We start from the raw sequence: 24,010 nt of genomic DNA on the forward strand, positions 1-24,010 counted from the left end.
TCTGACCCGAAATCAAGAGTTGGATGCTCAACTGACTGAGCCAACAGGTGCCCTATGTAATGTTCTTTATTTTTTTTTTAATTTTTTTTTCAACATTTATTTATTTTTGGGACAGAGAGAGACAGAGCATGAACGGGGGAGGGGCAGAGAGAGAGGGAGACACAGAATCGGAAACAGGCTCCAGGCTCTGAGCCATCAGCCCAGAGCCCGACGCGGGGCTCGAACTCACTGACCGCGAGATCGTGACCTGGCTGAAGTCGGACGCTTAACCGACTGCGCCACCCAGGCGCCCCTGTAATGTTCTTTAAAGATAAAGGGGCGGCGAGAAATTCCACAAGCGAAATGGAAGCAGACCAGTGAAGACAGGGTTCCTATTATGATTCTAAGTAAGTTGCATTTCTTTATTCTCAAGGCCATCCTCATTAGTAAGAGTGACTAATAATACTTACTTGTTTTGGTAGCAGATTGATCCAGGATCTGGAGTAAGGATTCCATTTGCTCCTCTTTTTCAGCTAATGCAAAAGCGTAAGCTAGAATTGCATGATTATAGCCATTAGTGACCCCGTGTTGAAGTGCTTCCTCTAGGCAAAAGAGCCCGTCTCGTAGAGCAGGAAACTAGTCAAGGCGAAGAATAATATATTTTAAAATAATACCTGAATACTTTATAAGCTTGCTGACTATTTAAACTAATCATTCTGTAAAATGTATACAATATGTCCTTGAAGTATATTTTACATATAAACTTATTCATATACACGTGTGTGTGATAGTTCATAAATATTGTTAAAATTCAGTTTTAATGACAATATTAATGTTTGGGAAATAAAAGCTAAGTAATATGCATTATATTTCTAAGGATGCTTTTCGAGATATACTAGTGACTAAAAATTCCTGCTATTTCACTTAGTTCAGGAATAGATTTTTCAGTCAGATAATCTGAATTTGGGATTGGGGGGTAGCCAATCACACTTAAGTTGAAAATGTTTACATACTAAACTGGTTTGACAAACAGACTCTTCGGTTACGTCTACACCTAAAACAGGACTTCTTAACCTGAAATTCATGGCTGAACATAAGGAGATATCTCAATACCTGAAATGGTATGAAAAGCTCGTGGATGTGTGCCTATGTGTATTTTCCCTAGAGAAAAACGCAAGCGTTCATCAGAGGTTTCTATGAATCAGAAAAACTTTGAGCAGCTTTAACTTAAGGAGGGGTAATGAATTAAATGCTCTCCTGATGTTTTGTTCAGTCTAAGGATTTCAAATCGCTCTGAACCCATAACGCATTTAATGTGCATTCAACTGGCTGGAACTCAAGGATGATAAGAATCCGTACGGTGAAACTGAGTCCAGCTTCAAGGAACGCTCCGACAATATAGGCAGTGAGTAAAACGTCCTCTTCTTCTCCACCCTAAACACAAGGGAACAATTAATCACACAGGATAGTAGACCACACACAAAAAAGAGCTATTCTTCTGAAGTGAAACTAAGTATGCTAGAAACACTGGAACCAATACTCTTATTTATAAAAACATCCTAAATGTAATTTTATTTATTTATTTATTTATTTATTTATTTATTTATTTATTTATTTTTAATTTTTTTTTTAATGTTTATTTATTTTTGAGACAGAGAGAGACAGAGCATGAACAGGGGAGGGTCAGAGAGAGAGGGAGACACAGAATCTGAAGCAGGCTCCAGGCTCTGAGCTGTCAGCACAGAGCCCGACGCGGGGCCCGAACTCACGGACCGTGGGATCATGACCTGAGCCGAAGTCGGACGCTTAACCGACTGAGCCACCCAGGCGCCCCCTAAATGTAATTTTAAAATGAGATGGTTAATAACTATGCTATTGGAGTGAGAATCCATCAAGATTCATTACACTAATGAAATAAACAAAAATACAATTAATGTCAAGTACACGAAATGACAATCTGTTTGCATGACCCAGGATTGAGCATGAATTCCAAATAACTCCCATGGCTCTATTTTCCTTTATTTGTTGTTCATTTGGAAAAACAAATACAGAATTTCTGCTGCCCTCGAGCAGAAGGTTGCTGCGAAGCTGCCTGAACATCTCTGGGGACGTATCCTAGGAGGTAACGATAGTCAGGTCTCAAGGATTCGTAGAGTGTAAAATCAGAAAAGCATCTCTAAGTTATGCAATTTGTAAGCTGACAGTGCATAAAAATGCAGTGGGGGAACTTAAGCATTAGATAAACCAGCATTCACACAAGAGATTCTGATTCAAAAAGTTAGAAATAAGACACAGGGAAATGAATGGGTGCTCTAATGATATAGGTGCATAGCATTCAGATGGCATTTGAGATCCTCTGACCTGGCATAAACCTCTCAGTTTCTCTATTTAAGCAAAAGGTGACCTCTTTCTTCCTCAGAAAATGAACATCTGAGGAGCTCAGTTTGCAAGGTGCAAATAACTGTAGAAAGGAACACCAAAATAAGCTGTGGGGACCCATTTAAATTATAACAGGTTCTATCACCACTCTCTTGCAGTATGGGTTCTTGTTTTTCTGTTGCTTCTTACTCCTTCCCAACTCAACACACACACACACACACACACACACACACACACACACTGAATCGTGGAAAAGGGATTGGGTAAGATCAGACAAACGGAAGCAGTGATCGGTAACGAGCCCAGTAAGAAGAAAGCTTGCAGAGATGTTTTAGAAAAGAACATACACAATTCTCATTTTCTATATAAGGACAAGAGCTCTTCTCTACCAGGGTGCTCCTATTGTGAAGAAGAGATTTGAAATAATTTAAAGACATTTGTCTAGGGGTGCCTGGGTGGCTCAGCGGGTTAAGTGTCCGACTCCTGATTTCGGCTCAGGTCATGATCTCACGGTTCGTGGGATCGAGCCACAGGTTTGGGCTTTGTGCTGACAGCGCGAGGGCTGTTTGGGATTCTCTCCCCCTCTTTCTCTGTCTCTTTCCTGTTCATGCTTGTGCGTGCTCTCTCTCAAAAACAAACTTTAAAACAGTAAAAAGATAAAGACATTTTTCTACACTACAAACAGTATAACAATTTGAAAAAAATTGCATTAAAATGAAATACCATACAGAGTGGCCATTTGTCCATATTTTGAAGTGGATTAGCTTTAGGTTTCAAATCCAAAAATAGGTGTGGTGACTCTGAACAATAAAGAGGGAAAGCCCCGAATATTTTAGGCGATACTATGGCATGCTAAAAATCATGATCAGGGCTTGTTTTCAGAGGGAAATACAAAGGTTAGGAGAATAAAGAACGTAGAGGACGGAGGGGCACCTCGGTGGCTCAGTCGGCTGAGCGGCCGACTTCGGCTCAGGTCATGATCTCAAGGTCTGTGAGTTCAAGCCCCGCATCGGGTTCTGTGCTGACAGCTCAGAGCCTGGAGCCTGCTTGAGATTCTGGGTCCCCCTCTCTCTCTGCCCCTCCCCTGCTCATGCTCTCTCTCTCTCTGCCAAAAATAAATAAACATTAAAAAATTTAAAAAAAAAAGAATGTAGAGGATGGAATGGAGGTGTACAGGTATCCTCAAAGAAAGGAAAGCAGAAGGGAAAATGCCTAGTGATTTACCTACATATGCACAGGGGAAGGGAAGGGGTGGGTACCTTCGAGGACATAGTTCATCTCATTTGTATTTTGACCTACAGCAACCTAAGCCTTCATCCTTTGACTTGAGAAAACATTGAAAGAGTTTCACTGAAATGCTGTGAATGACTGGATATGCTTCCTGAAAGTTCTTGCCATCCATAAATAGGAATGAATTCCCTAATTAGGGCCCCATTCTTTAACATATTGTCTGACTTTAAATTTATGAATGTTTCCCTTCCAGGTTTCTTTTTTCTTCCTTCTCTCCTATTTTTAGTTTCTTCACTGCAGGAGACCAGTTCTATGGAAGAACTAAAGACCATGAGGCAAACGGCAGGTTCAGGAGGAGTTAGTCTAGCTGTGGTTAACATGCATGCAGGGGAATGAGGCTGTTGACCAATACACCAGGGACCTACAACCCTGGTGGACTCAGAAGGGGTAATATTCCCAGGAAAAATATTCCTGTTCTAGATGAGTTAGACCAGAAGTAGGAAAGGTAGGCAATGCAATGTCGCGAGGAAGGCCTAATTCTGTTCATCTCTCACCTCCCAGGCATTGTTGAAAAGCTTGCCATCACTTTTAAAGCAGCCATCGATTTGCTGTTTGCTTGAAAGCCAGAGCAAGGTCTGTTTTTGAACTTGTTCATCAATGTAAACATATTCCTTCATTTTCTCTAATGTCTTAAAAGTAAGGGCACTGAGCCTGTAATACAAATCACTAGTTAGACAACAGATAAGAAAGAGACGTCATTTCTCCAACAGGTTCATCAGCATTGTTCCCCCTACAAGAGTGGCTGCGTCTAATTTGGCTCCTGTTGACCGCAAAGAACATTTACTGAGAGTGGATTTTTCCACTGGGTCAGTAAAATGTTGTGAACCTCAATATGTGAACATAAGCGTAGGTAATTTCCAGCGTGTTTCCACTCAAAATTCTTGTTTTGTGGTTCATTGGATTATCTATACACGGAGACAGAATGGGTTTAATTAGATGCTCTGGGGCCTTCTGGTTTTCCTTTCCTCTCTCCTGAATCTACATGGCTCTCTGAGAAGTGTAGACCAACCTGTGTCATTTGCCGCAATGTTAGGCTGTGGCGGTACAGGGGGGTGTCATTAAATGATCAGACTGCTAGGCAAATTGCCACAGTACTTTAGGTATATGGTTGTATTAGAGATAGAACAGTCAAACATTTTAGTCAATGTGATTCATTTCTGTAAAGTCACTTTGAAACTCATTTTGCTTCCAAATCCCACCGAAATCAGCCCCCTCAGACTGTCACAAGCCCTCTTCGGATCACTCTTACATTATTTAAAATAAAATGTTCATCTCTTACCATAGGCTTCCTTTCCGGTTACTCTGCCAAAACACACTATATGAACCATCAAAGTTTTTGAAAGACAACTGCTTTTGATAACCTAAAATAAAAAAAAAAATAGGAAATTAGTTTTTCAAGCTACGGAAATTAGAAGAAAAAGAACGGCATAGCACAAGCCCTGTGTTTGGGTTTTAGACAGACAGAAATTACTAGGAGGATCATTTCAAGTATAATTTCTGAAATTTGGGTTCTCTATCCATAGTGAGAAAAAGTAAGTCATGCTTTACAGGGTTTTAATGACCAGATATGACATGTGACTATGCCTAGCTTACTAAGTGGCACTTAACTAATTGTTTAATACCTTTTCCTTAAGGTTAATTTATTTCTGTGATATCTTTCTGGAAAGTAAACCTGGAGAAATTATCCCCTTGGATCTCTCCTTGGTGTCACATTTTGCAAGGTTTGTACATCCTTTTTTTTTTTACATGCAAATCCAGTCACTTCATTACAATGGAATACAACTGGGCAAACGAATACAGAACTTGATGAGTGAGCTATTTATAGCTATTAGTAACAAGCGCAACAAACTAGGTAGGGTGGCACAATGTTCAGATGAAAAAAAAACTGGGCTCATAATTTTAAAAGTTATTGTTCTAATCGGTGAAGCTGAATGACCACATAGATACTGAAGTAAAAAGAAAAAATAGCTAGGACTCAGAGCACCTCAGTTCGGAGTCCAGACCCACTATTATGGGTCAAAAATAAATACCTACCTGCCCCCCCCCCACGAGACCACCTCATAATAATAGCTTTAGGACATCTTGGTATCAGGGACAATTGATTTTATTTATTATGGGTGGAAATTACTCAAAGAGTCTCACCGTTAGACAAGAAAAAGAAAGCCTTAGATTTAACTTCCTCGGTCAACTGTTTAGTAGATTGTAGATAGTCTAGGACATAGGTATCCGATGCGAGTAGGGCAATATTCTGCTCTCCACATCCATAGGGCATTTGGAGAAGATTCTCCAGATTCTGCATCGCAAGTCCTAGAATATCCCCTAAAAATAAGAAAAGCAGAAGGTTACCACCGCTTATGGTTGGTACCTCAGCATTAACAACCACAGATAAAAGACACACAGTGGAATTAGGAAATATTAAAAATCGCATTACAATTGTTTTTTAAGGTTTGTTTATTTTTGAGGGAGAGACAGAATACAAGCAGGGGAGGGGCAGAGAGAGAGGGAGACACAGAATCTGAAGCAGACTCTTGGCTCCGAGCTGTCAACACAGAGCCCAACACGGCGCTCGAACTCATGAACCTTGAGATCATGAACTGAGCCAAAGCCAGATGCTTAACTGACTGAGCCACCTTGGTGTCCCTAAAATTGCATTTAAATGGTGGAAACAAGGAACGTTCTCAACCTGAGGTAATTCTAAAGAGGAGATAGGCGTAGCCGGTGAAGTTAAAGGAGTTTCTGGTATGCAAAATGTTGATTTTTTGTTTAAATGTTTATTTATTTTTGAGAGGAGGGGGACTCCGAGAGAGAGGAAGACAGAATCCCAAGCAGGTTCCTCACTGTCAGCGCTGAGCCTGACGCGGGGCTCGAACTCACGAACTGCAAGATTATGACCTGAGCCGAAACCAAGAGTTGGGTGCTTAACCGACTGGGCCACCCAGGTGCCCCAAAGCATACAAAATATTTCTGAAAATCTCCTTACCAGAGACAGGGGGAAGTTAGAAAAGTGTGTCTTTGCTTGTTTGCTTGTTAGCTTTTTGAGAAACTGAGCCTGTGAATTATAACTGCAATCCATCCTTCCCACAAAAGCATTAATGTTAGAAAGAGAAGTTTGCCTTTTGTAAAATAGATTTTGCCTGTTACTGAGGAAATTCTCAGCATCTTTACCAGGCAAAGTTTATTCTGATTTTTCAAAGGGGAAATATATAAATATGTATAATATTTCCGATTAATGAGCTATAATAGAAGCCTTTGTTTTCTAAATGGCAGTTATTGTCCAGCAGAACAAGTGTTTCCTAAGGGCATAGATTTGAAAACAGAACCCTCTTATACTGTTGGTAGGAATGCAAACTGGTACATCTACTCTGGAAAATAGTATGGAGGTTTCTCAAAAAGTCAAAAACAGAACTACCCCACAATCCAGCAATTGCATTACTAAGTATTTACCCAAAGGATACAAAAATACAGATTTGAAAGGGTACATTCACCCCAATGTTTATAGCAGCACTATCAACAATAGCTAAATATGGAAAGAGCCCAAATGTCCATCGACTGATGAATGGATAAAGAAGATGTGGAGATATACACACACACACACACACACACACATATATATATACATACATATACATATATATACATATATGATGGAATATTACTAAGCCATCAAAAAGAATAAAATATTGCCCTTTGCAATGATGTGGATGGAACTAGAGTGTATTATTCCAAGCAAGCTAAATCAGTCAGAGAAAGACAAATACATTTTTTTCACTCATGTTCACTCATGTGTGACATTTAGGAAAAAAAATGGATGAACATATGGGAAGGGGAAAAGAGAGAGAGAGAGGAAAGCAAACCATAAGAGACTCTTTTAAAAATTTTTTAAAATGTTTATTTTTGAGAGAGGCAGAGAGACAGAGTATGAGTGGGGGAGGGGCAGAGAGAGAAGGAGACACAGAATCTGAAGCAGGGTCCAGGCTCTGAGCTGTTAGCCGATGTGGGGCTCGAACTCACAGACTGGGAGATCATGACCTCAGCCCAAGGGGGATGCTCCACCAATTGAGCCACCCAGGTGCCCCAGGGGACTCTTAACAATAGAGAAAACACTAAGGGTTGATGGACAGAGGTGGGGGGGGGAATGGGCTAAATGGGTGATAGGTACTAAGGAGGGCACTTGTGAGGAGCACTGAGTGTTATATGTCAGTGATGAATCACTAAATTCTACTCCTCCTGACCAATATTACACTATATGTAGCTAACTAGAATTTTTTTTAATGTTTATTTATTTTGAGAGAGGGAGACAGAGAGACAGAACGCTAGTGAGGGAGGGGTAGAGAGAGAGGGAAACACAGAATCTGAAGCAGGCTCCAGGCTCTGAGCTGTCAGCACAGAGCCCGATGTGGGGCTCGAACCCATCAACCACGAGATCACGTCCTGAGCCGAAGTTGGACACTTAATCGACTGAGGCACACAGGTGCTCCTTAACTAACTAGAATTTAAATAAAAAATGTGGAAGAAAAAAAAAGAAAATGGAACCATTCTCCTTTCAGATCCCACATGGAAATAAGCATAGAGAATGACCTTCAACAATCCTTCCCTCCAACTAATAGTTTAGAGAAATCTCTCCATTCTGTTATTTTGAGGATTATTTTTTTAAGATCACCTCAACCAAAATTTTCAACTCATTGTGAAAGACAAGATTTAGCCAACTTACCCACAACAGTGAAAAAGGCCCTGGATGATCCTTCTACCACATTGCTTGGCAAGTCCAAAACGACCTGATTGGAGACTTTGGTCCCTAGATGGAAAATATTGATAAAAAAGGTAATGTGATAACTTTCTTTTACAGACAATAGCAGCCAGATACGTGGGGCAAACATATTAGGAAACAGATTCCATTATTGACTTTTATTTTGCAAGTTGCTTATTAGAAAGATGAAATTGAAATCTCTGATCTTGTTTAGAATAATAATACATTCAGAGAATGGTGTGTGTGTGTGTGTGTGTGTATTAGATAATGGCCCTTAGTTTCCATTAGTAGAGTGCCTAAATTCCTTATGTGTGAAAAAAAAATGTAAAAAACTACTGACTATGACATATAAAACAGCACACACAGAAGGCAAAGTTTGGAGATTCCCACTAACATCAGATCATCATCAACAAGATGGCCACAAAGCAGGTGACTGAGGGGTGGTGATGTGTCTGTGGGTTGCTTTCTCCCAGTCCTGATCTTCCTCTGTCCAATGCTGTGCAACACATCATATGGCAAGAGGAGCCAAAAAATATGTAAAATGGGAAAACGGGTTGAGGCAGACCAATGTCATAGATGAACTGACAACAAAATTCTCACAAATTATACTTTTGGTTAGCCAAAATTGTACAATGAAGATAGGGGATGAAATAAAATCATCCCCCGTTAGGCACTTAACATGAAATCACTGAAATTACTCAGTGTGGCCAGGGAACTAATGTGTAAGGAAAGGAAATAAGTTGACTTGACAAATTTTCTTTGGGACTAATTTGACCACCTAAAAGAGTCTCTTACCTTGTGTACAGATAAGGAAACTTTGAGTCATTTCTTTTTCAATACCTTCAGGCTGTCAAAGAGTAAACAAAGACAAGCACAAAGTAATGAGTCTGGGGCACCTTCCATGTAGGAAACGTAATCCAGAATCAGCTCAGAGAGGCATGACTGGCCCATGTTTGTTCCCGGGAGATGATCCATTCATTGACCCCTTTTGTTTAAATTTGGAAGTCACTGTGTAGTACAAAGATCTACTTTAGACCCTGTGTTCCCATTGTTCGAACAGAGATAACTTCAATATCATCGTGGGACACTGTCGACCCCCCGATCCCGTCCAGCATCTCCAATGACAAATGACAGTGTTTTGTGGAGTAGGACCAAGAGGCGAGGTGAGAATTATCTACTGAGAATTGTTAATTCTTTTTGAGGATGATGGGATCTACACCGGAGTGTAGGACAAGTAGATTTGTCTCGGATTTAAGAGTCGGTTAAAAAAAAGGAAGGGAAGGTGCGCCTGGGTGGCTCAGTCGGTTAAGCAACTGACTTCGGCTCAGGTGATGATCTCACGGTTCGTGGGTTTGAGCCCCACATCGGGCTCTGTGCTGACAGCTCAGAGCCTGGAGCCTGCTTCGGATTCTGTGTTTCCCTCTCTCTCTGCCCCTCCCCCACTTGTGCTCTGTCTCTCTCTCTCTCTCTCAACAATAAATAAAATGTAAAAAAAAAAAAATTAAAAAAAAAAGGAAGGGAAGAGCAACAGGTCTACAGGAACCACGAGTTGGGAGCAAGCAAAAAATCATCAAGCCTGTTTCAAATATTAAGCTTTACTATCCTGGGTCAGATATTAATTAAAGAAAGGATGAATTTTCCTGCTGCTTTAATTCATCTAAAATGATATGTTTTGTGTCAAAAGTCACTATACTCAATTCATTAAGTATATTCAAGAAGAATGCCTCCCTATATTTAACCCATTGCTTATCGGAAAGAGCCTGACAGTTTTGCATGTACATACCTCCACCAATAGACTTTTGACCACAGTATCTTTCCAGTTTAGATTCTGCTGATCAGCTGCTTCTTTGGGGCAGGCACTACTTTGTCTGGACTCAGCAACTACCGTGATATTCACTTTACCTGGAAAACATTCCTGAATATAAGTTACATTGTTGACCATAGGGCTCTTCTGTAATGGGAAATGGTTAGACTCTACGAACCACATCTTGAATTGGATGAACTGAATACATACGATCATCGTATTTGTGCTTGACCAAAATAATTTGTTCTTTCTCCTGCCTGAAGATGATTTGATATGCTCTGTTTTAGCTGTTTCAAGATCCTTATGTTAAATACACGATTCATTATGTAAAACACAAAACAAAGAAACAAACAAAAAGAATCAGATCTAAATACAAACAACCTGATAGTTGCCAGAGGGAAGGGGGTGGGGTAATGGGCAAATTGCGTGAAGGAGAGGGTTCCAGTCATGGAATGAATAAGTCATGGGAATAAAAGGCACAACATGGGGAGTATAGTCAATGACATTGTAGTAGCCTTGTATGGAGACGGATGGTGGTTATACCATAGAGATGTTCAATCACTAAGTTTTACACTTGAAACTAATGTCGCACAGTGTGCCTACTCTACTCAAATAAAAAAGAAGTTAAAAACCAACCCAACAAAAAAAATAAATGATTCATTTATTTAATTAAAAAGTAAAATATTTTAAGGAAAAATAATAATTTGCAAAGCCACCAGAGCAAATTCCTTGATAATTGGTTGTCGATAAAGGTTACGTATACCAATATGGGGACAGAACATCAAATAACCAGGGATCCTCACTTTTCCCAAGTTTGAACAAACACAAATAGTAAAATATGACATAGTGGAAAGGGCACTGGATTTAAGTCAGTGCTAGCAAGGAATCCATTGTTTTTAACTCCCCGTGAATCATGGGTCATGTAATTAAAACTGATCTTCAGTGTCATTGCTTGTGAAAATTGGAAGATTGAAAAAGATAATTTTTTTGGCTTCCTATTACTGTAAGCCTATATACCAAAATATATAACCAATTACTGTTCTTGTTTTTACTTGTTGCTGTGTTTTGTTTCATTTGTTTCCTTTTAAAAACGACTTTGATTCTCTATTCTTAGAACTGTGCGCCCCACATAATGCCATAAAACTTACCATAAAAAATGCCAAATAGTATTCTATCTCAATTGCCAGGGTAAGATTTTTGAAGACTTAACTGTAGTCAGAAAAATCGAGAAACAAAATCTAACAGGGAAAGTACTTTTAGTCACACCAACATCACAGGTGAACCAAAATAATCGCATAAATAAACTCTTTGCTGCCTGCAATAACACAATGAACATGGAACATGAAATAAAGGAAATTTTAATGACAATTTTTTACATCAGCGATAATGAGTATCATGGATCTATCACATCCAGCATTTTCTTTACTAGTTTTTTTTTTTTTTTTTTAATTTTTTTTTTTTTTCAACGTTTATTTATTTTTGGGACAGAGAGAGACAGAGCATGAACGGGGGAGGGGCAGAGAGAGAGGGAGACACAGGATCGGAAACAGGCTCCAGGCTCTGAGCAGTCAGCACAGAGCCCGACGCGGGGCTCGAACTCACGGACCGCGAGATCGTGACCTGGCTGAAGTCGGACGCTTAACCGACTGCGCCACCCAGGCGCCCCTAGTTTTTTTTTTTTTTAACTTTCCCTTCCCTTATATTTTCAACAAGATACTTCCAAATTTATTTTTCTATATTGCAGATAACACATGCATGAAGAAAATACTCTTCTCAGTGTCTGATCTCCATCCAAGGGTTCACTGTTTTTGATGTTTCATGATATATCTAGCAAATTTAGAAGTCCTGGCAATCATCATGATTGAGGAGTAATTTTGGTATAGGTGACACTTGTCCACGATGATAGGTGAAGGAGCAAGTTAGAAGTGGAGGACCTGAGCAACATTAATGACAATATAACCTCCTTTTGGGACAAGACATATGGATTTGATAGATCATGAAAATTGGCATTTCTAGTATATTTAAATCATGTTATGCTTTTATACAAATGAATGGTGGCTTTGCATTAGCAACTGGAAAAGAGATGATCAAAATAGGATTTTTAATTGAAAATTTACAAAGAGGAAGGGCACCTGGGTGGCTCAGTCATGTAAGCGTCTGATTCTGGCTCAGGTCATGATTTCATGGTTCAGGGGTTCCAGTCCCACGTCAGGCTCTGTGTTGATGGCTCAGAGCCTGGATCCTGCTTTGGATTCTATGACTCCTGCTCTCTCTGCCCCTCCCCTGCTTGCGTGCCGTCTCTCTCACAAAAATAAATAAACATTTAAAAAAATTTTTTTTTCAACTTTTTTTTTTTTTAATTTTTTTTTTTATTTTTGGGACAGAGAGAGACAGAGCATGAATGGGGGAGGGGCAGAGAGAGAGGGAGACACAGAATCGGAAACAGGCTCCAGGCTCCGAGCCATCAGCCCAGAGCCCGACGCGGGGCTCAAACTCACGGACCGCGAGATCGTGACCTGGCTGAAGTCGGACGCTTAACCGACTGCGCCACCCAGGCGCCCCTTAAAAATTTTTTTTAAAGAAAATTTACAAAAATGAGACTTACAAAATGTGAAGGAGAAAACTATGTTTGTATAGAGGATTTAAGGAAAATAAATGAAGGCTATAAAAGTAGGCTGTTTTTTCCCTACATCTATTTCACCCATCCTGGGGATTAAGACTGCACCTACCATGATGAGACCTGAATAATGTATAGAATTGTTGACTCACTCTATTGTACACCTGACTCTAATATAATGCTTTGTGTTAACTATACTGGAAATAAAAGTAAAGAAAAAAAAAGTTAAAAAACAAAAGGGCTGGTTTTCCATGAGGGATTGGCATACCCATTGACTTACCCAATGTCTTCGGTAGAAGAGTCCAGACATACGTTTTCTTCTCTCCAGCTTGGATAATCTCACTGCCATTGTTTTTAGGGGTGCTGATATTTGCTTCAAAATACTGAGATGATTCCAGCCGGACCGAAATCTGAAAAAAAAAACCAGTCAAGCAATGAGGGTGGCATTCTAAAAACTTTGCTGCTACGATTCCTCTTCCCATCTTGAGAAAATTAGCCAATTTGCTAGCAAAAAACTATGGGAACAGGTCTTATAACTTGATAGTGCCATTTTTGCATTTGAGAATAAAGAGACTAGGGCAATATTCAAGGAAAATATTGAGAGATCTTTTGGCGTTGGTAGAGTTCGTGTCCAGATCGAAGGGAACAGCTTACCTCTACACATGTACTCAGGTAGCTGAAGACACTGACAACCAAGTCGGATTGTTCATTTCGAACAACTGAAAAGGGCAAAGTCATTTCAACAAAAAAAGGCTGGGAGATTTCCAGAGTGACTGTTGATGAAATGCCAAACCCAGCGTCACCATTCACACAGAAGCCATTTGCCTGCCACTGGGTTATGGTATCAGGGACGAGGAAGGACATGTTTGCTGAACCTGAGGAACTAAGGAGACATCATTGATAAAATGCATTCCTTGTCTACACAAGGAAGCTAAACGTAGTGCAGAGCAAGCAAAAACATATTAACTGAAGGTTAAAAGTAAGTTCAAATGTTTAGACAGGGCATTAGATAACAATCATGAAAGCCGTATTTTTATCAAATTTATCTTTAAAAATGGCAAATTTCTTTGAACACTGCATGATTTAAAAAAAAGCTGAAGCAGCTTGCATCTGCCTGCATGAGATTAATAAATGAGAAACAATGCTAGAGAAAAAAAAAAATAACGTGGTCAGGACCTACCAATGAATGATAGTCTCTATTTTACAAATACGGTATTGCTTTATACGGCCGATGGTGAAGTTTAAGAAATAACAACGAAAAGAAAATAGAAATAAACGCCGGAGAGAAAACTCAAAAACTCACTCGACACTGACGAGGTCCCATATCCACGTCTCTGGGAAGTTTGTTCTTACCGTTTCTATTATAGCCTGTTCTACATAGTCAAAATTCTCCTTCAGGAGAATTTTGTCACCAGCTAAAAGACAAGAGAAATGCTTTATCTGGAGAGAATAAAGGTACGTGTTTCAAAGGCACACACCTATAAGCTATGTCGTTAGTCACCCATGCTTAATGTGAAGCAAAATAGGGCTTTGCTCCCGGGGCTCATTGCCAATAAACGTGTATCTACACCTAGGCACCGGCATTTTGGCGTTCAAATCTCTGCCATTATTCAAAACCACAACAAACCGACAAAAATAACAACCGGGCTACATTGTGCCTCCAGGGCCAGATTTAGAGAAAGTGATGTCTGTTCCTGAATTGAGCTTCTCATTTGACTTTCTGGTATCTTGCACTTACTTGGCCTCTAGGCTGTAACCAGCATTCTTAATCACTGCGTCCTTTTTAAATAGTCACTCCCGTTAACCTTCGTGACACCACATCCTTCTAGTTTTCTTCTCTTTGGCCACTCCCATTCTCCCATTCTCCCCATTCTGTGATCTCCCCCTCTTTGACTGGTTTCTAAGAGCTCTGGTTTCTAAGACCTCTTCTCTTCTTTAGGCACTGTCTCCCCATTGACATCCCCACACATGGCGCCATTACGTGTGCTGAGGTCTCCCCCCCCCCCCCCCTCCAGCTCTGCATCTCCAACCTGGACATTTCTTCTTGGATACTTTACAGGCATTTCAAATGAAACTGTTCCAAAGGTAAACTCATTATATACACCCCCTTCTCCTCTCTAGTATTTCCTGTCTCCCTGAAAAGTACCAAAATCCACTCCCTTACCCAAATCAGAGACTTAAGAATTGCCCTTGATCCCAGACCCCCTTTCTGCGTTTTCTATCCTAACCAATCTCTGAAAACAGCTCTCAGATCTATCCATGTTTCTCTATTTCCACTGCCTTTTTATGGTAGTCCCAGCACTGCCGTCTCTCAGTTTAATTACTAGCATTTAGAATATTTCACACAAGCAGCCCAAATCCCAATCCCCTTTTCCATAGAGCAGCCAGAGATATCTTTTAAAAACACATATTAGATGGCCGAAAACTTGTCAATAGTGTATGATTTCACTGAAATGAATTGTAAGCGCTTTCAATGCCCTACAAGGTCTTCCTGAGCTGTCTATCCCTCTTGCTTGGGCTATCTTTACCCTTGCCTTTGAGCCATCCTTCTGCCACCCTGAAACACTTTTGTTTTCTTCGCTGGTCTTGCATAGTGCTTCCCTCACTGCTTGGAATGCGCTTCTAACTCTTTTGCGATGTACAATCATTCATCTTTCAGGTCTTGGCATAAATGCCAAGGATTTAACAGGCCCCGGAGGAATTTATGTCTCCTGTTTATATTCTTCCCATTTCGTGCACTCTTCCCAGGTTTTTGGTGTTCCTGCTTCACTTGTCATGCTTCCCTGTGAGACTAAAAGTTCCAGAAAAGCCGAGATGAAGCCACTGCCTTTACGATGCACAACTCCGTACCTGGCCTCAATAAATGTTTGTTGAGTGAGTTAACAAATGAATAACTGAAGAAGGAGGACATTACAGGGAATGACCTTGGGGTTCAGTATATTTCGTTGAAAGATACTAAGCAGTTTAAATGTGTCTGATAAAGATTACTGAATATAGAGTCATCGAGTAGCAGAAAAAAAAAGTACAGAGCTTCAACCTCTTGACTAGGACTTCGAAGCGGTTTTAAACTCTACACTTCTAGGGTCTCTTGAGTACCCACTGAATCCACCCTTGCATGAAGTTGTTAGGGCTTTCATTTTTCTCCAGTAGTTTCTGGTACTCATCTTCAGGATCAGCCCCACTTCGACTACTGGACTCACTCGATATTGTGTAGGGGGATTTGTGGGTGTTATTCACGTATTTTCAGATCTGGAATTCAGCTTTGATTTTAGTCCCATTCCGATGATCTTGTTTCATTTGTTTCCCTGACTACATTCCCGTTTTGAACATCTGTCTCATTACCTCATTCGCCTAAGATGATGGCTGATTTTTGTGTTTACAGCCCTTTCAATAGGAAACGGACTACTATTTGAACTCACGTCTCTGATGCCAGCTTTTCGGCTACCTGGGAATCAAAATGCCTTCTGTCTTGAACCCTGTGGATTGTGGTTTACACGTAATACAGGTATAAGGGCCCCATCAGGACACCTTCTCCTGTATCACACTCACTTACAATGATTGTCCCTCCCGCATCACGACACATAGCCTGCTCTTAAACACTTCTGATTCTGTGTTCTACCGATAAAAATAAACTTCCTTGTACATCCGAAGCTAATTCTTCCTTTGAACAACAACAACAAAAAAACCCAAACCCAAACCCAAAAACCATTTCTAGTCTGCCTTATCCTGCAGGATGTCTAGTTGTAGTCAAAAACATGGCCTAATTCACATATAAATCCCAATTTTTATAGTTTTATCACAAATACACCCAGTTCCACACACTCTTTTAGCCATCTCTAAGACACAAAATTCTAGATTACCCACATGCAAGTCTAACTTTTTTTTCCCCCTTCCCCTCCCCCACAGTCTTCTGTTAAGTTTCTCAGGATCCACATAAGAGTGAAACCATATGGTATCTGTCTTTCTCTGTATGGCTTATTTCACTTAGCATCACACTCTCCAGTTCCATCCACGTTGCTACAAAAGGCCATATTTCATTCTTTCTCATCACCATGTAGTATTCCATTGTGTATATAAACCACAATTTCTTTATCCATTCGTCAGCTGATGGACATTTAGGCTCTTCCCATAATTTGGCTATTGTTGAGAGTGCTGCTATAAACATTGGGGTACAAGTGCCCCTATGCATCAGCACTCCCGTATCCCTTGGGTAAATTCCTAGCAGTGCTATTGCTGGGTCATAGGGTAGATCTATTTTTAATTTTTTGAGGAACTTCCACACTGTTTTCCAGAGTGGCTGCACCAGTTTGCATTCCCACCAACAGTGCCAGAGGGTTCCCGTTTCTCTACATCCTCGCAGCATCTATAGTCTCCTGATTTGTTCATTTTAGCCACTCTGACTGGCGTGAGGTGATACCCACATGCAATTCTAGATGGGGCACTGTATATTGGCCCATATCCTTCTGCGTCTAGATGCAATGGCCTGAGGAATGGCATCCTTCCCTCCATTGAACATACTTCCGGTTTCCGGTAATGAAGGTTGGTAAAGACTTTCAGACCCATAGCCTTCAAAGAAACAAACAACAAAAGAAAGCTGTGCGTTTCTTTCATGCAAGACCTAAAAAAAGGCCTACCAACTATATATTATAATGATAAACAGATGATAGAGGTTTCCTCTGCCAGCAAGGGTGTGGGATTTTAGAAGTCAAGTCAGCTCTATTTGATGTATGGAAAGTCTTTAATTTGGAACAAAAGTGATAAGCATTATGATTTATCTAGCATGTATGTGCCAGGATTTTGCTAAGTATTTTAAGTCATTCTCCATTTAATGCAAAGGGAAAAATACTTATGAGGTAAGCACTATCATCACCCTAATTAACGTCAAACAGATGCAAACACATAGATATATACACATGCAATGCACAGTCCCTTGTAGATTAAACTAAAGTCTGTCTAGCCCTTTTTCTTCCATGCCTTCTGACTCCTCTTATGGAGACTTCAGCGGATCTAATTGATGGAGCCTGGACTATATTTCAGCTTCTTGGTTCGGTAATTTCTGTGGAACATTTATTGCAATAAATTGAAGACTGGCTCATTACTTCGAACACAAAGTTTTATAATTTCACTGCCACTTATTTTTAACAAAAGAGGGAGAAAATCCACAAAAATTAATACCTTTTTAAAAATCTTTTACTTATTTTTGAGAGACAGAAGGAGATAGAGCATGAGCAGGGGAGGGGCAGAGAGAGAGGGGGACACAGAATCCGAAGCAGGCTCCAGGCTCTGAGCTGTCAGCACAGAGCCCGACATGGGGCTCGAACTCATGAAACATAAAATCATGACCTGAGTTGAAGTCAGACCCTTAACTGACTGAGCCACCCAGGCACCCCTTAATATCTTTTTATAAGATAGTTTCTGAGTCATCTTGAAACAGATTACTGACACCAGTCTCCGAGAATAGGAAGAAAACGACACATTTAATAAAACACAGATATGCATTATGAATGCTACAATTAAAATTGAAATGAAATAATTTTTAAAGTCTTAAGTGATCTTACCCTGAGAATATCATAGGTGTCTCCATCCCCATAGTTGCTTACAGGTATATAATACAAACCATTGTAGAATATATCCTTCTGAGGAATGCAAGAGTCAAACTTGCCATCATCAAGGTTGAGGCCATGATAGAAATAACCATACAGTTCTACATGTGGAAGAAGATCATACACCTATGAGAAAAATCACATGGTTCCCAATGGTTTTAAGCAGTCCTCTTTTATTTTTACAAAATTGGCAAGTATTTTAAATACTTTTTTGTTCCATAGTAATCTTCTCTTTATTTTAAGAGCATAGCCATAATATTTAATCCAACATTTTTTGTCAACTCATCCTTCCAGAAGAGGGAAACCAGTTTTGTTTTAGGTGGTCAATGTCATGTTCATAAAGTTTTCAGCTTTGGTTCAGGATTTAGGATAGCATGTAGGATAGCATTCTCCACTCCTATTTCCATCAGCAACAATATTTGCAATTGAACAAATAGCGTTTCATTAAAATAACTGGAAAAGGCACTCTTTATCAATGAACACTGTTCACAAACATATCAAAAACTGGAAAAAATTAATTCCATACCAAACTGCTATAAGATAAAGGAGACAATGAAAATCAAAACATTTCAGCTCATGCAACTTGTCTGCTAAAGTCACTAACTGAACAGAGAAAAAGCTATACCAAAAAAAAAAAAAAAAACCAAAAACACTTCATATAAATCAAATATTCTTAAAATTTTTTTTAATGTTTATTTATTTTTGAGAGAGAGAGAAAGAGAGAGAGAGAGAGAGAGAGCACTAGCAGGGGAGGGTCAGAGAGAGAGGGAGACACAGAATCTGAAACAGGCTCCAGGCTCTGAGCTGTCAGCCCACACGGGGCTCGAACAGAGTGCCACATGGAGCTCGAACCCATGAGCGGTGAGATCATGACCTAAGCCAAAGTTGGACGCTTAACTGGCTCCAGGCACCCCTAAATCAAATATTCTTAAACATTCACTGGGGGTACTAAAAAAAGCACCATGAATTGGAAATTCAATAAAGAAAGAAAGGAAATGAGAAAGACCTAGGAAGAAATAAAATGATAATTTATTAAAGTCAGAAATAGTCAAATTAATATCAGATATAAACTCTAAATTATACAGAGCTCAAGAAAAAATAGATTGAAAGAAAACTTTAAAAAGCAACATAAAAATAAAGAAAAAAGAATAAAAACGAGAGGAAAATAAATTAAAATGAGTCACAGGCAAAGCAGTTGACTTGGAAAGCAGGCAAAGAAGCTCCAATATTGCTTACAGAGTTTTTCTAGAAAGAGGAAAATGGAAAAACTAATATTTAAAATTATAATTCAAGACAAATTCTGGAAATAAAAAATGAGTTTACCCAATGCATGGGTCTACTGACTAGCTGGTAAAACATCTCCCAAACAGATTCTGAGAGGTGTTTTACTAAAAATATTAGGTTTTAAATATAAAGGGAAAAAGCCAAGCCCTTCAGGCAAAAAAAAAAATCAAATAATTTACAAGGGCACACGAATTAGACTTATGTCAGTGTCCTTAAAAGGAAGATTTGAAGCAATTCCAATAGGGTAGCAGCATTTTCAAGAAATTTAAAGAAAGTGGGAACCAAGAATTTAAAATATAGATAACTTGTCCTTCCCACAACAAAGCTTTAGTGAAAGAATTGTGAATGCGAAATTCAGGGAATTCTCTACCCAGGTGACCTTCTGAGGAGTCTAGTATAAAAGAGCTTTGTGCATCCAAAGGATGGCTAAGGCAATGGGCGAAACTCAGTGCGTTTGAAGAGAAAAGTAGAATGTAAACATAGGATGTTTTGACAAAGAAGTAAAGATGCAACTTTAACATGAGAGAAAAGGTGAAAGTACAATAAAGTTATTGACTGTGGCAGAGATAATAGGAAGGAGTCAAAAGATACTACTTAAAAATGACTGGTTAGATTTAAAGGTTAGGCAAGAAAAAAGTGAGATTAGAGTATTATAAAAGATATAAACACAAAGACGATCACTAAAATAAAAATTAAACTTCAGTTAAATGCAAGAAATTTGAAACCATCTAGAGCAAAGAAGAACTCAAAAAGCTAAAGAAATAAAATAAATTTGGGGTGCCTGGGTGGCTCAGTCAGTTAAGCGTTCGACTTCCACTCAGGTCATGGTCTCAGGTTAGGTTTGTGATTTCGAGCCCCTCATTCGGCTCTCTGTTCTCAGCGCAGAGCCCGCTTTGGATCCTCTGTCTCCCTCTCTCTCTGTTCCTCCCTCGCTCACTCTCTTTCTCCAAAATAAACATTTAAAAAAAGAAATAAAGTAAATTTAAATGTTGCACAGTAATTATAACAAAAACGTTATGATAGAGTTGATGCCTGTTATGATAGAGTTGATGGTATCACTCATATCAATACAAGTAAATAGACTTAATTCTTTTCTAAAAAGCTTTTTTTTTAAAGCAAAATCCAGCACTATACTTCTAGAAAAAACCTATAAGATACAATATTTCAAGATACTAAAACTGAAGTTTAGGTAAATGAAATTAATAAGAAAGCAGAGGTTGTAACGATCTTGATATTAGACAAAGTAGAAGTAAGGACAAAAGGCATCAAATAAGATAGAAAAGGGCACTTTGTAGTGCTAAAACCCCCATTGCACAATAAAGGGACAAGGGTAATGAATATCTGTGCACCAGATAATACAGCAGTCATTTGGGGCGCCTGGGTGGCTCGGTCGGTTAAGCGTCCGACTTCAGCTCAGGTCATGATCTCACGGTCCGTGAGTTTGAGCCCAGCGTCAGGCTCTGTGCTGACCGCTCAGAGCCTGGAGCCTGCTTCCGATTCTGTGTCTCCCTCTCTCTCTGACCCTCCCCCATTCATGCTCTGTCTCTCTCTGTCTCAAAAATAAATAAACGTTAAAAAAAATTTAAAAAAAATACAGCAGTCATTTATGCAAAGTAGAAACAGCAGAAGGTGCAAGGGGAGGTAGACAGAAACACTCTTTACGGAGTAGTTTAACACACTACTCTCAGTACAAGACAAGTCAAGTGTATTTAAAAAATAACAACAGAATCTTGCCATTTGCAATGACGTGGATGGAGCTAGAGAGTATTATGCTACACGAAATTAGTCAGAGAAAGATAAACACCATATGATTTCACTCTTATGTGGAACTTAAGAAGCAAAACAAATGGGCAAAGGGGGAAAAAAGAGAGAGAGAAACCAAGAAACAGACTCTTAACTGTGGAGAACAACCGGACAGTTACAGAGGGGAGGCGGATGGGGGATGGGTTAAATAGATGAAGGGAATTAAGAAGTGCACTTGTCGTGATGAGTACCTGGTGTTGTAGGAAAGTGTGGACTCACTATATTGCACACCTGAAACTAATATTGAACGTATGTTAACTATCTGAAATATAAATAAAAACTTGGAAACAAATTAGAGCTTACGGATAGAAAACGAACCGATAAAAGAGATTGCATCTTCTGAATACAAGTGAAGCATTCTCAGAATCTGTTGATACATTTGGGCATGCAGAAAAAATATCAGTAGTTTCCATAAAGTAGAAAGATTACTGATCACGAGGCAGGATAAGTTGAAATTAAAACGAAAATTCCCGTATAGGTAGGCCTGTCTACATATACATTATAGAATGCTTCACTAAGTAAGTTTTCAGGGAAAGGCTAAATGCAGATAGTATAGAATTTCTGAAAAATGATGATGTAATTACTACAGATCCAATCTAAGGGATACTTTAAAAGTAGAGATCAGAGAAGAATTCGTAGGCCTTAACGCTTAAACCAATAAATATAAGTAAATGAAAATTATGCAAATTTCTAAGTAAAAGAAGTTAAAAATAACATCAACAAAACAAGCAACAATAAAGAAGTTATATGGACACAAGCAAAAATTAATGTGTTAGAATACTTCAAAAAGCCCATATTAGATCAAATTAATCAATCAAAATCTGAAGTTGAAAAAATCAACAAAACAGGTAAACCACTAACAAATTGATAAGGAGAAAAAAAGGAAGAAACTAAAAATATGCAAAATAAAAGTTACATAAAGAGGAAAAAATTAAAGAAAAGAAGGGTGTAACGATTGATATACAGCACAGAGTTTTTAAATATCATGAGATTTCTTTGCACTTCTCAGTACAAATAAATTTGAAAGCCTATATAGAAAGACTTAATTTCTTAGGAAAATATAAATTGCCAAAAGTGACACCAGTAGAGAGAGAATGCTTAAGCAGACCAATTTCTACAAAAGAAATAAAATTATTAAGAAACTACCATGCATAGGGGCGCCTGGGTGGCGCAGTCGGTTAAGCATCCGACTTCAGCCAGGTCACGATCTCGCGGTCCGTGAGTTCGAGCCCCGCGTCAGGCTCTGGGCTGATGGCTCAGAGCCTGGAGCCTGTTTCCGATTCTGTGTCTCCCTCTCTCTCTGCCCCTCCCCGTTCATGCTCTGTCTCTCTCTGTCCCAAAAATAAATAAACGTTGAAAAAAAAAAAAAGAAAAAAGAAACACTAATTTAAAAAAAAAAAAAAAAAAAAAAAGAAACTACCATGCACAAAGCACCAGGCACAGGATATTCTGCTAAAGTCCAGAACAAGGCAAGGATGCTATTCCTCCTGCAATTTAATATTCTACTGCAATTAGGCAAACAATTTTTTAAAAATAGATCATCAGGGGAGCGCCTGGGTGGCTCAGTCAGTTAAGCGTCCGACTTTGGCTCAGGTCATGATCTCGCGGTCAGTGAGTTCGAGGCCTGCTTCCTGCTCTGTGCTATTTGTTGGTAATATGGCAGTATCCCTAGAAAGCCTAGAGAACAACTTCTAGAACTAAATCACTAAAGGATTTCAGCAAGTTAGCAAAATTATAAAATTATTCTGCAAAAAAATACCTCTCATATACACAAATCATAACAAGGTAGAATGTGTTATAGAAGAGAAAACTTCATTCACAATAGCAACAAAAGAAGTTAACCTGCTTCTGGATAAGCTTAACAGGAAACTACATAAAAATTATTTAAAATTAAAATTCACAAAAGACGTAAAAGTACAGTTGAACAAATGAAAAAGGCATTCCATGTTCTTGATGTGACATTTCACCATCAAGATGTCCTTGATGTGATTTATAAATTCCATACAATCACAATAAAAAAATATCAGTGAACGTTTTCTGGAATTAGACAAGTTAAAGATAAAATTGCTACAGAAAATCAAACATGGCAAAATAGCTAAGGAAACTCTGAAATATAAGAGCTGGGGGATGAGAATGAGGAGTTGATTTCTACCCAAAAATTAATGCACCCTACAAAGCTTCCATAATTAAAACTGTGGTGCTGACCCATCCATAGACAGGCAGACCAGTGGGATAGAATATAAACTCCAGAAATAAATATAATTGCAAATAGAAATACAGTGTATGGGAAAGTATTGCAAACCAGCAGAGCAAAGATAATGTTGTATCAACTGGATAGATATTAAATTTTAAGAAGAGAGAAATAAAATAAGTACTATTCCATTGTCTAGTGAATCAAGTATCCCTGGAAAAATAGTTATTTTCAAGGCTGGAGCAAAGAAAGTACAAGATGGGCCTATAGCATCTTGCACCAGAAAATCAGCAATTGCTAAAACCGTGATGTG

General features: G+C 39.1%; 1 protein-coding gene across 1 annotated transcript in view; it reads right to left on the reverse strand.

Moving 5' to 3' along the window:
* LOC124501097 (ovostatin homolog 2-like) overlaps window positions 1–24,010 on the reverse strand; it is a 53,715-nt gene that overhangs the window by 7,171 nt on the left and 22,534 nt on the right. The window contains exons 16-28 of the mRNA XM_047065056.1: window positions 18,375–18,545; window positions 17,238–17,382; window positions 14,120–14,231; window positions 13,471–13,699; window positions 13,097–13,226; window positions 10,179–10,297; window positions 9,191–9,242; window positions 8,360–8,443; window positions 5,791–5,967; window positions 4,928–5,009; window positions 4,143–4,299; window positions 1,339–1,413; window positions 450–615 (exon numbers count right to left, since the gene is read on the reverse strand). Coding sequence (XP_046921012.1) covers window positions 450–615; window positions 1,339–1,413; window positions 4,143–4,299; window positions 4,928–5,009; window positions 5,791–5,967; window positions 8,360–8,443; window positions 9,191–9,242; window positions 10,179–10,297; window positions 13,097–13,226; window positions 13,471–13,699; window positions 14,120–14,231; window positions 17,238–17,382; window positions 18,375–18,545 — 1,699 coding nt within the window. The remainder of the gene's footprint in view (window positions 1–449; window positions 616–1,338; window positions 1,414–4,142; window positions 4,300–4,927; window positions 5,010–5,790; window positions 5,968–8,359; window positions 8,444–9,190; window positions 9,243–10,178; window positions 10,298–13,096; window positions 13,227–13,470; window positions 13,700–14,119; window positions 14,232–17,237; window positions 17,383–18,374; window positions 18,546–24,010) is intronic.

Source organism: Lynx rufus, unplaced genomic scaffold, assembly GCF_022079265.1.
Source record: "Lynx rufus isolate CCGP_SWC_20201006 ecotype Redwood Valley unplaced genomic scaffold, mLynRuf1.p SCAF_7, whole genome shotgun sequence".
In the NCBI taxonomy this organism is placed as follows: domain Eukaryota; kingdom Metazoa; phylum Chordata; class Mammalia; order Carnivora; family Felidae; genus Lynx; species Lynx rufus.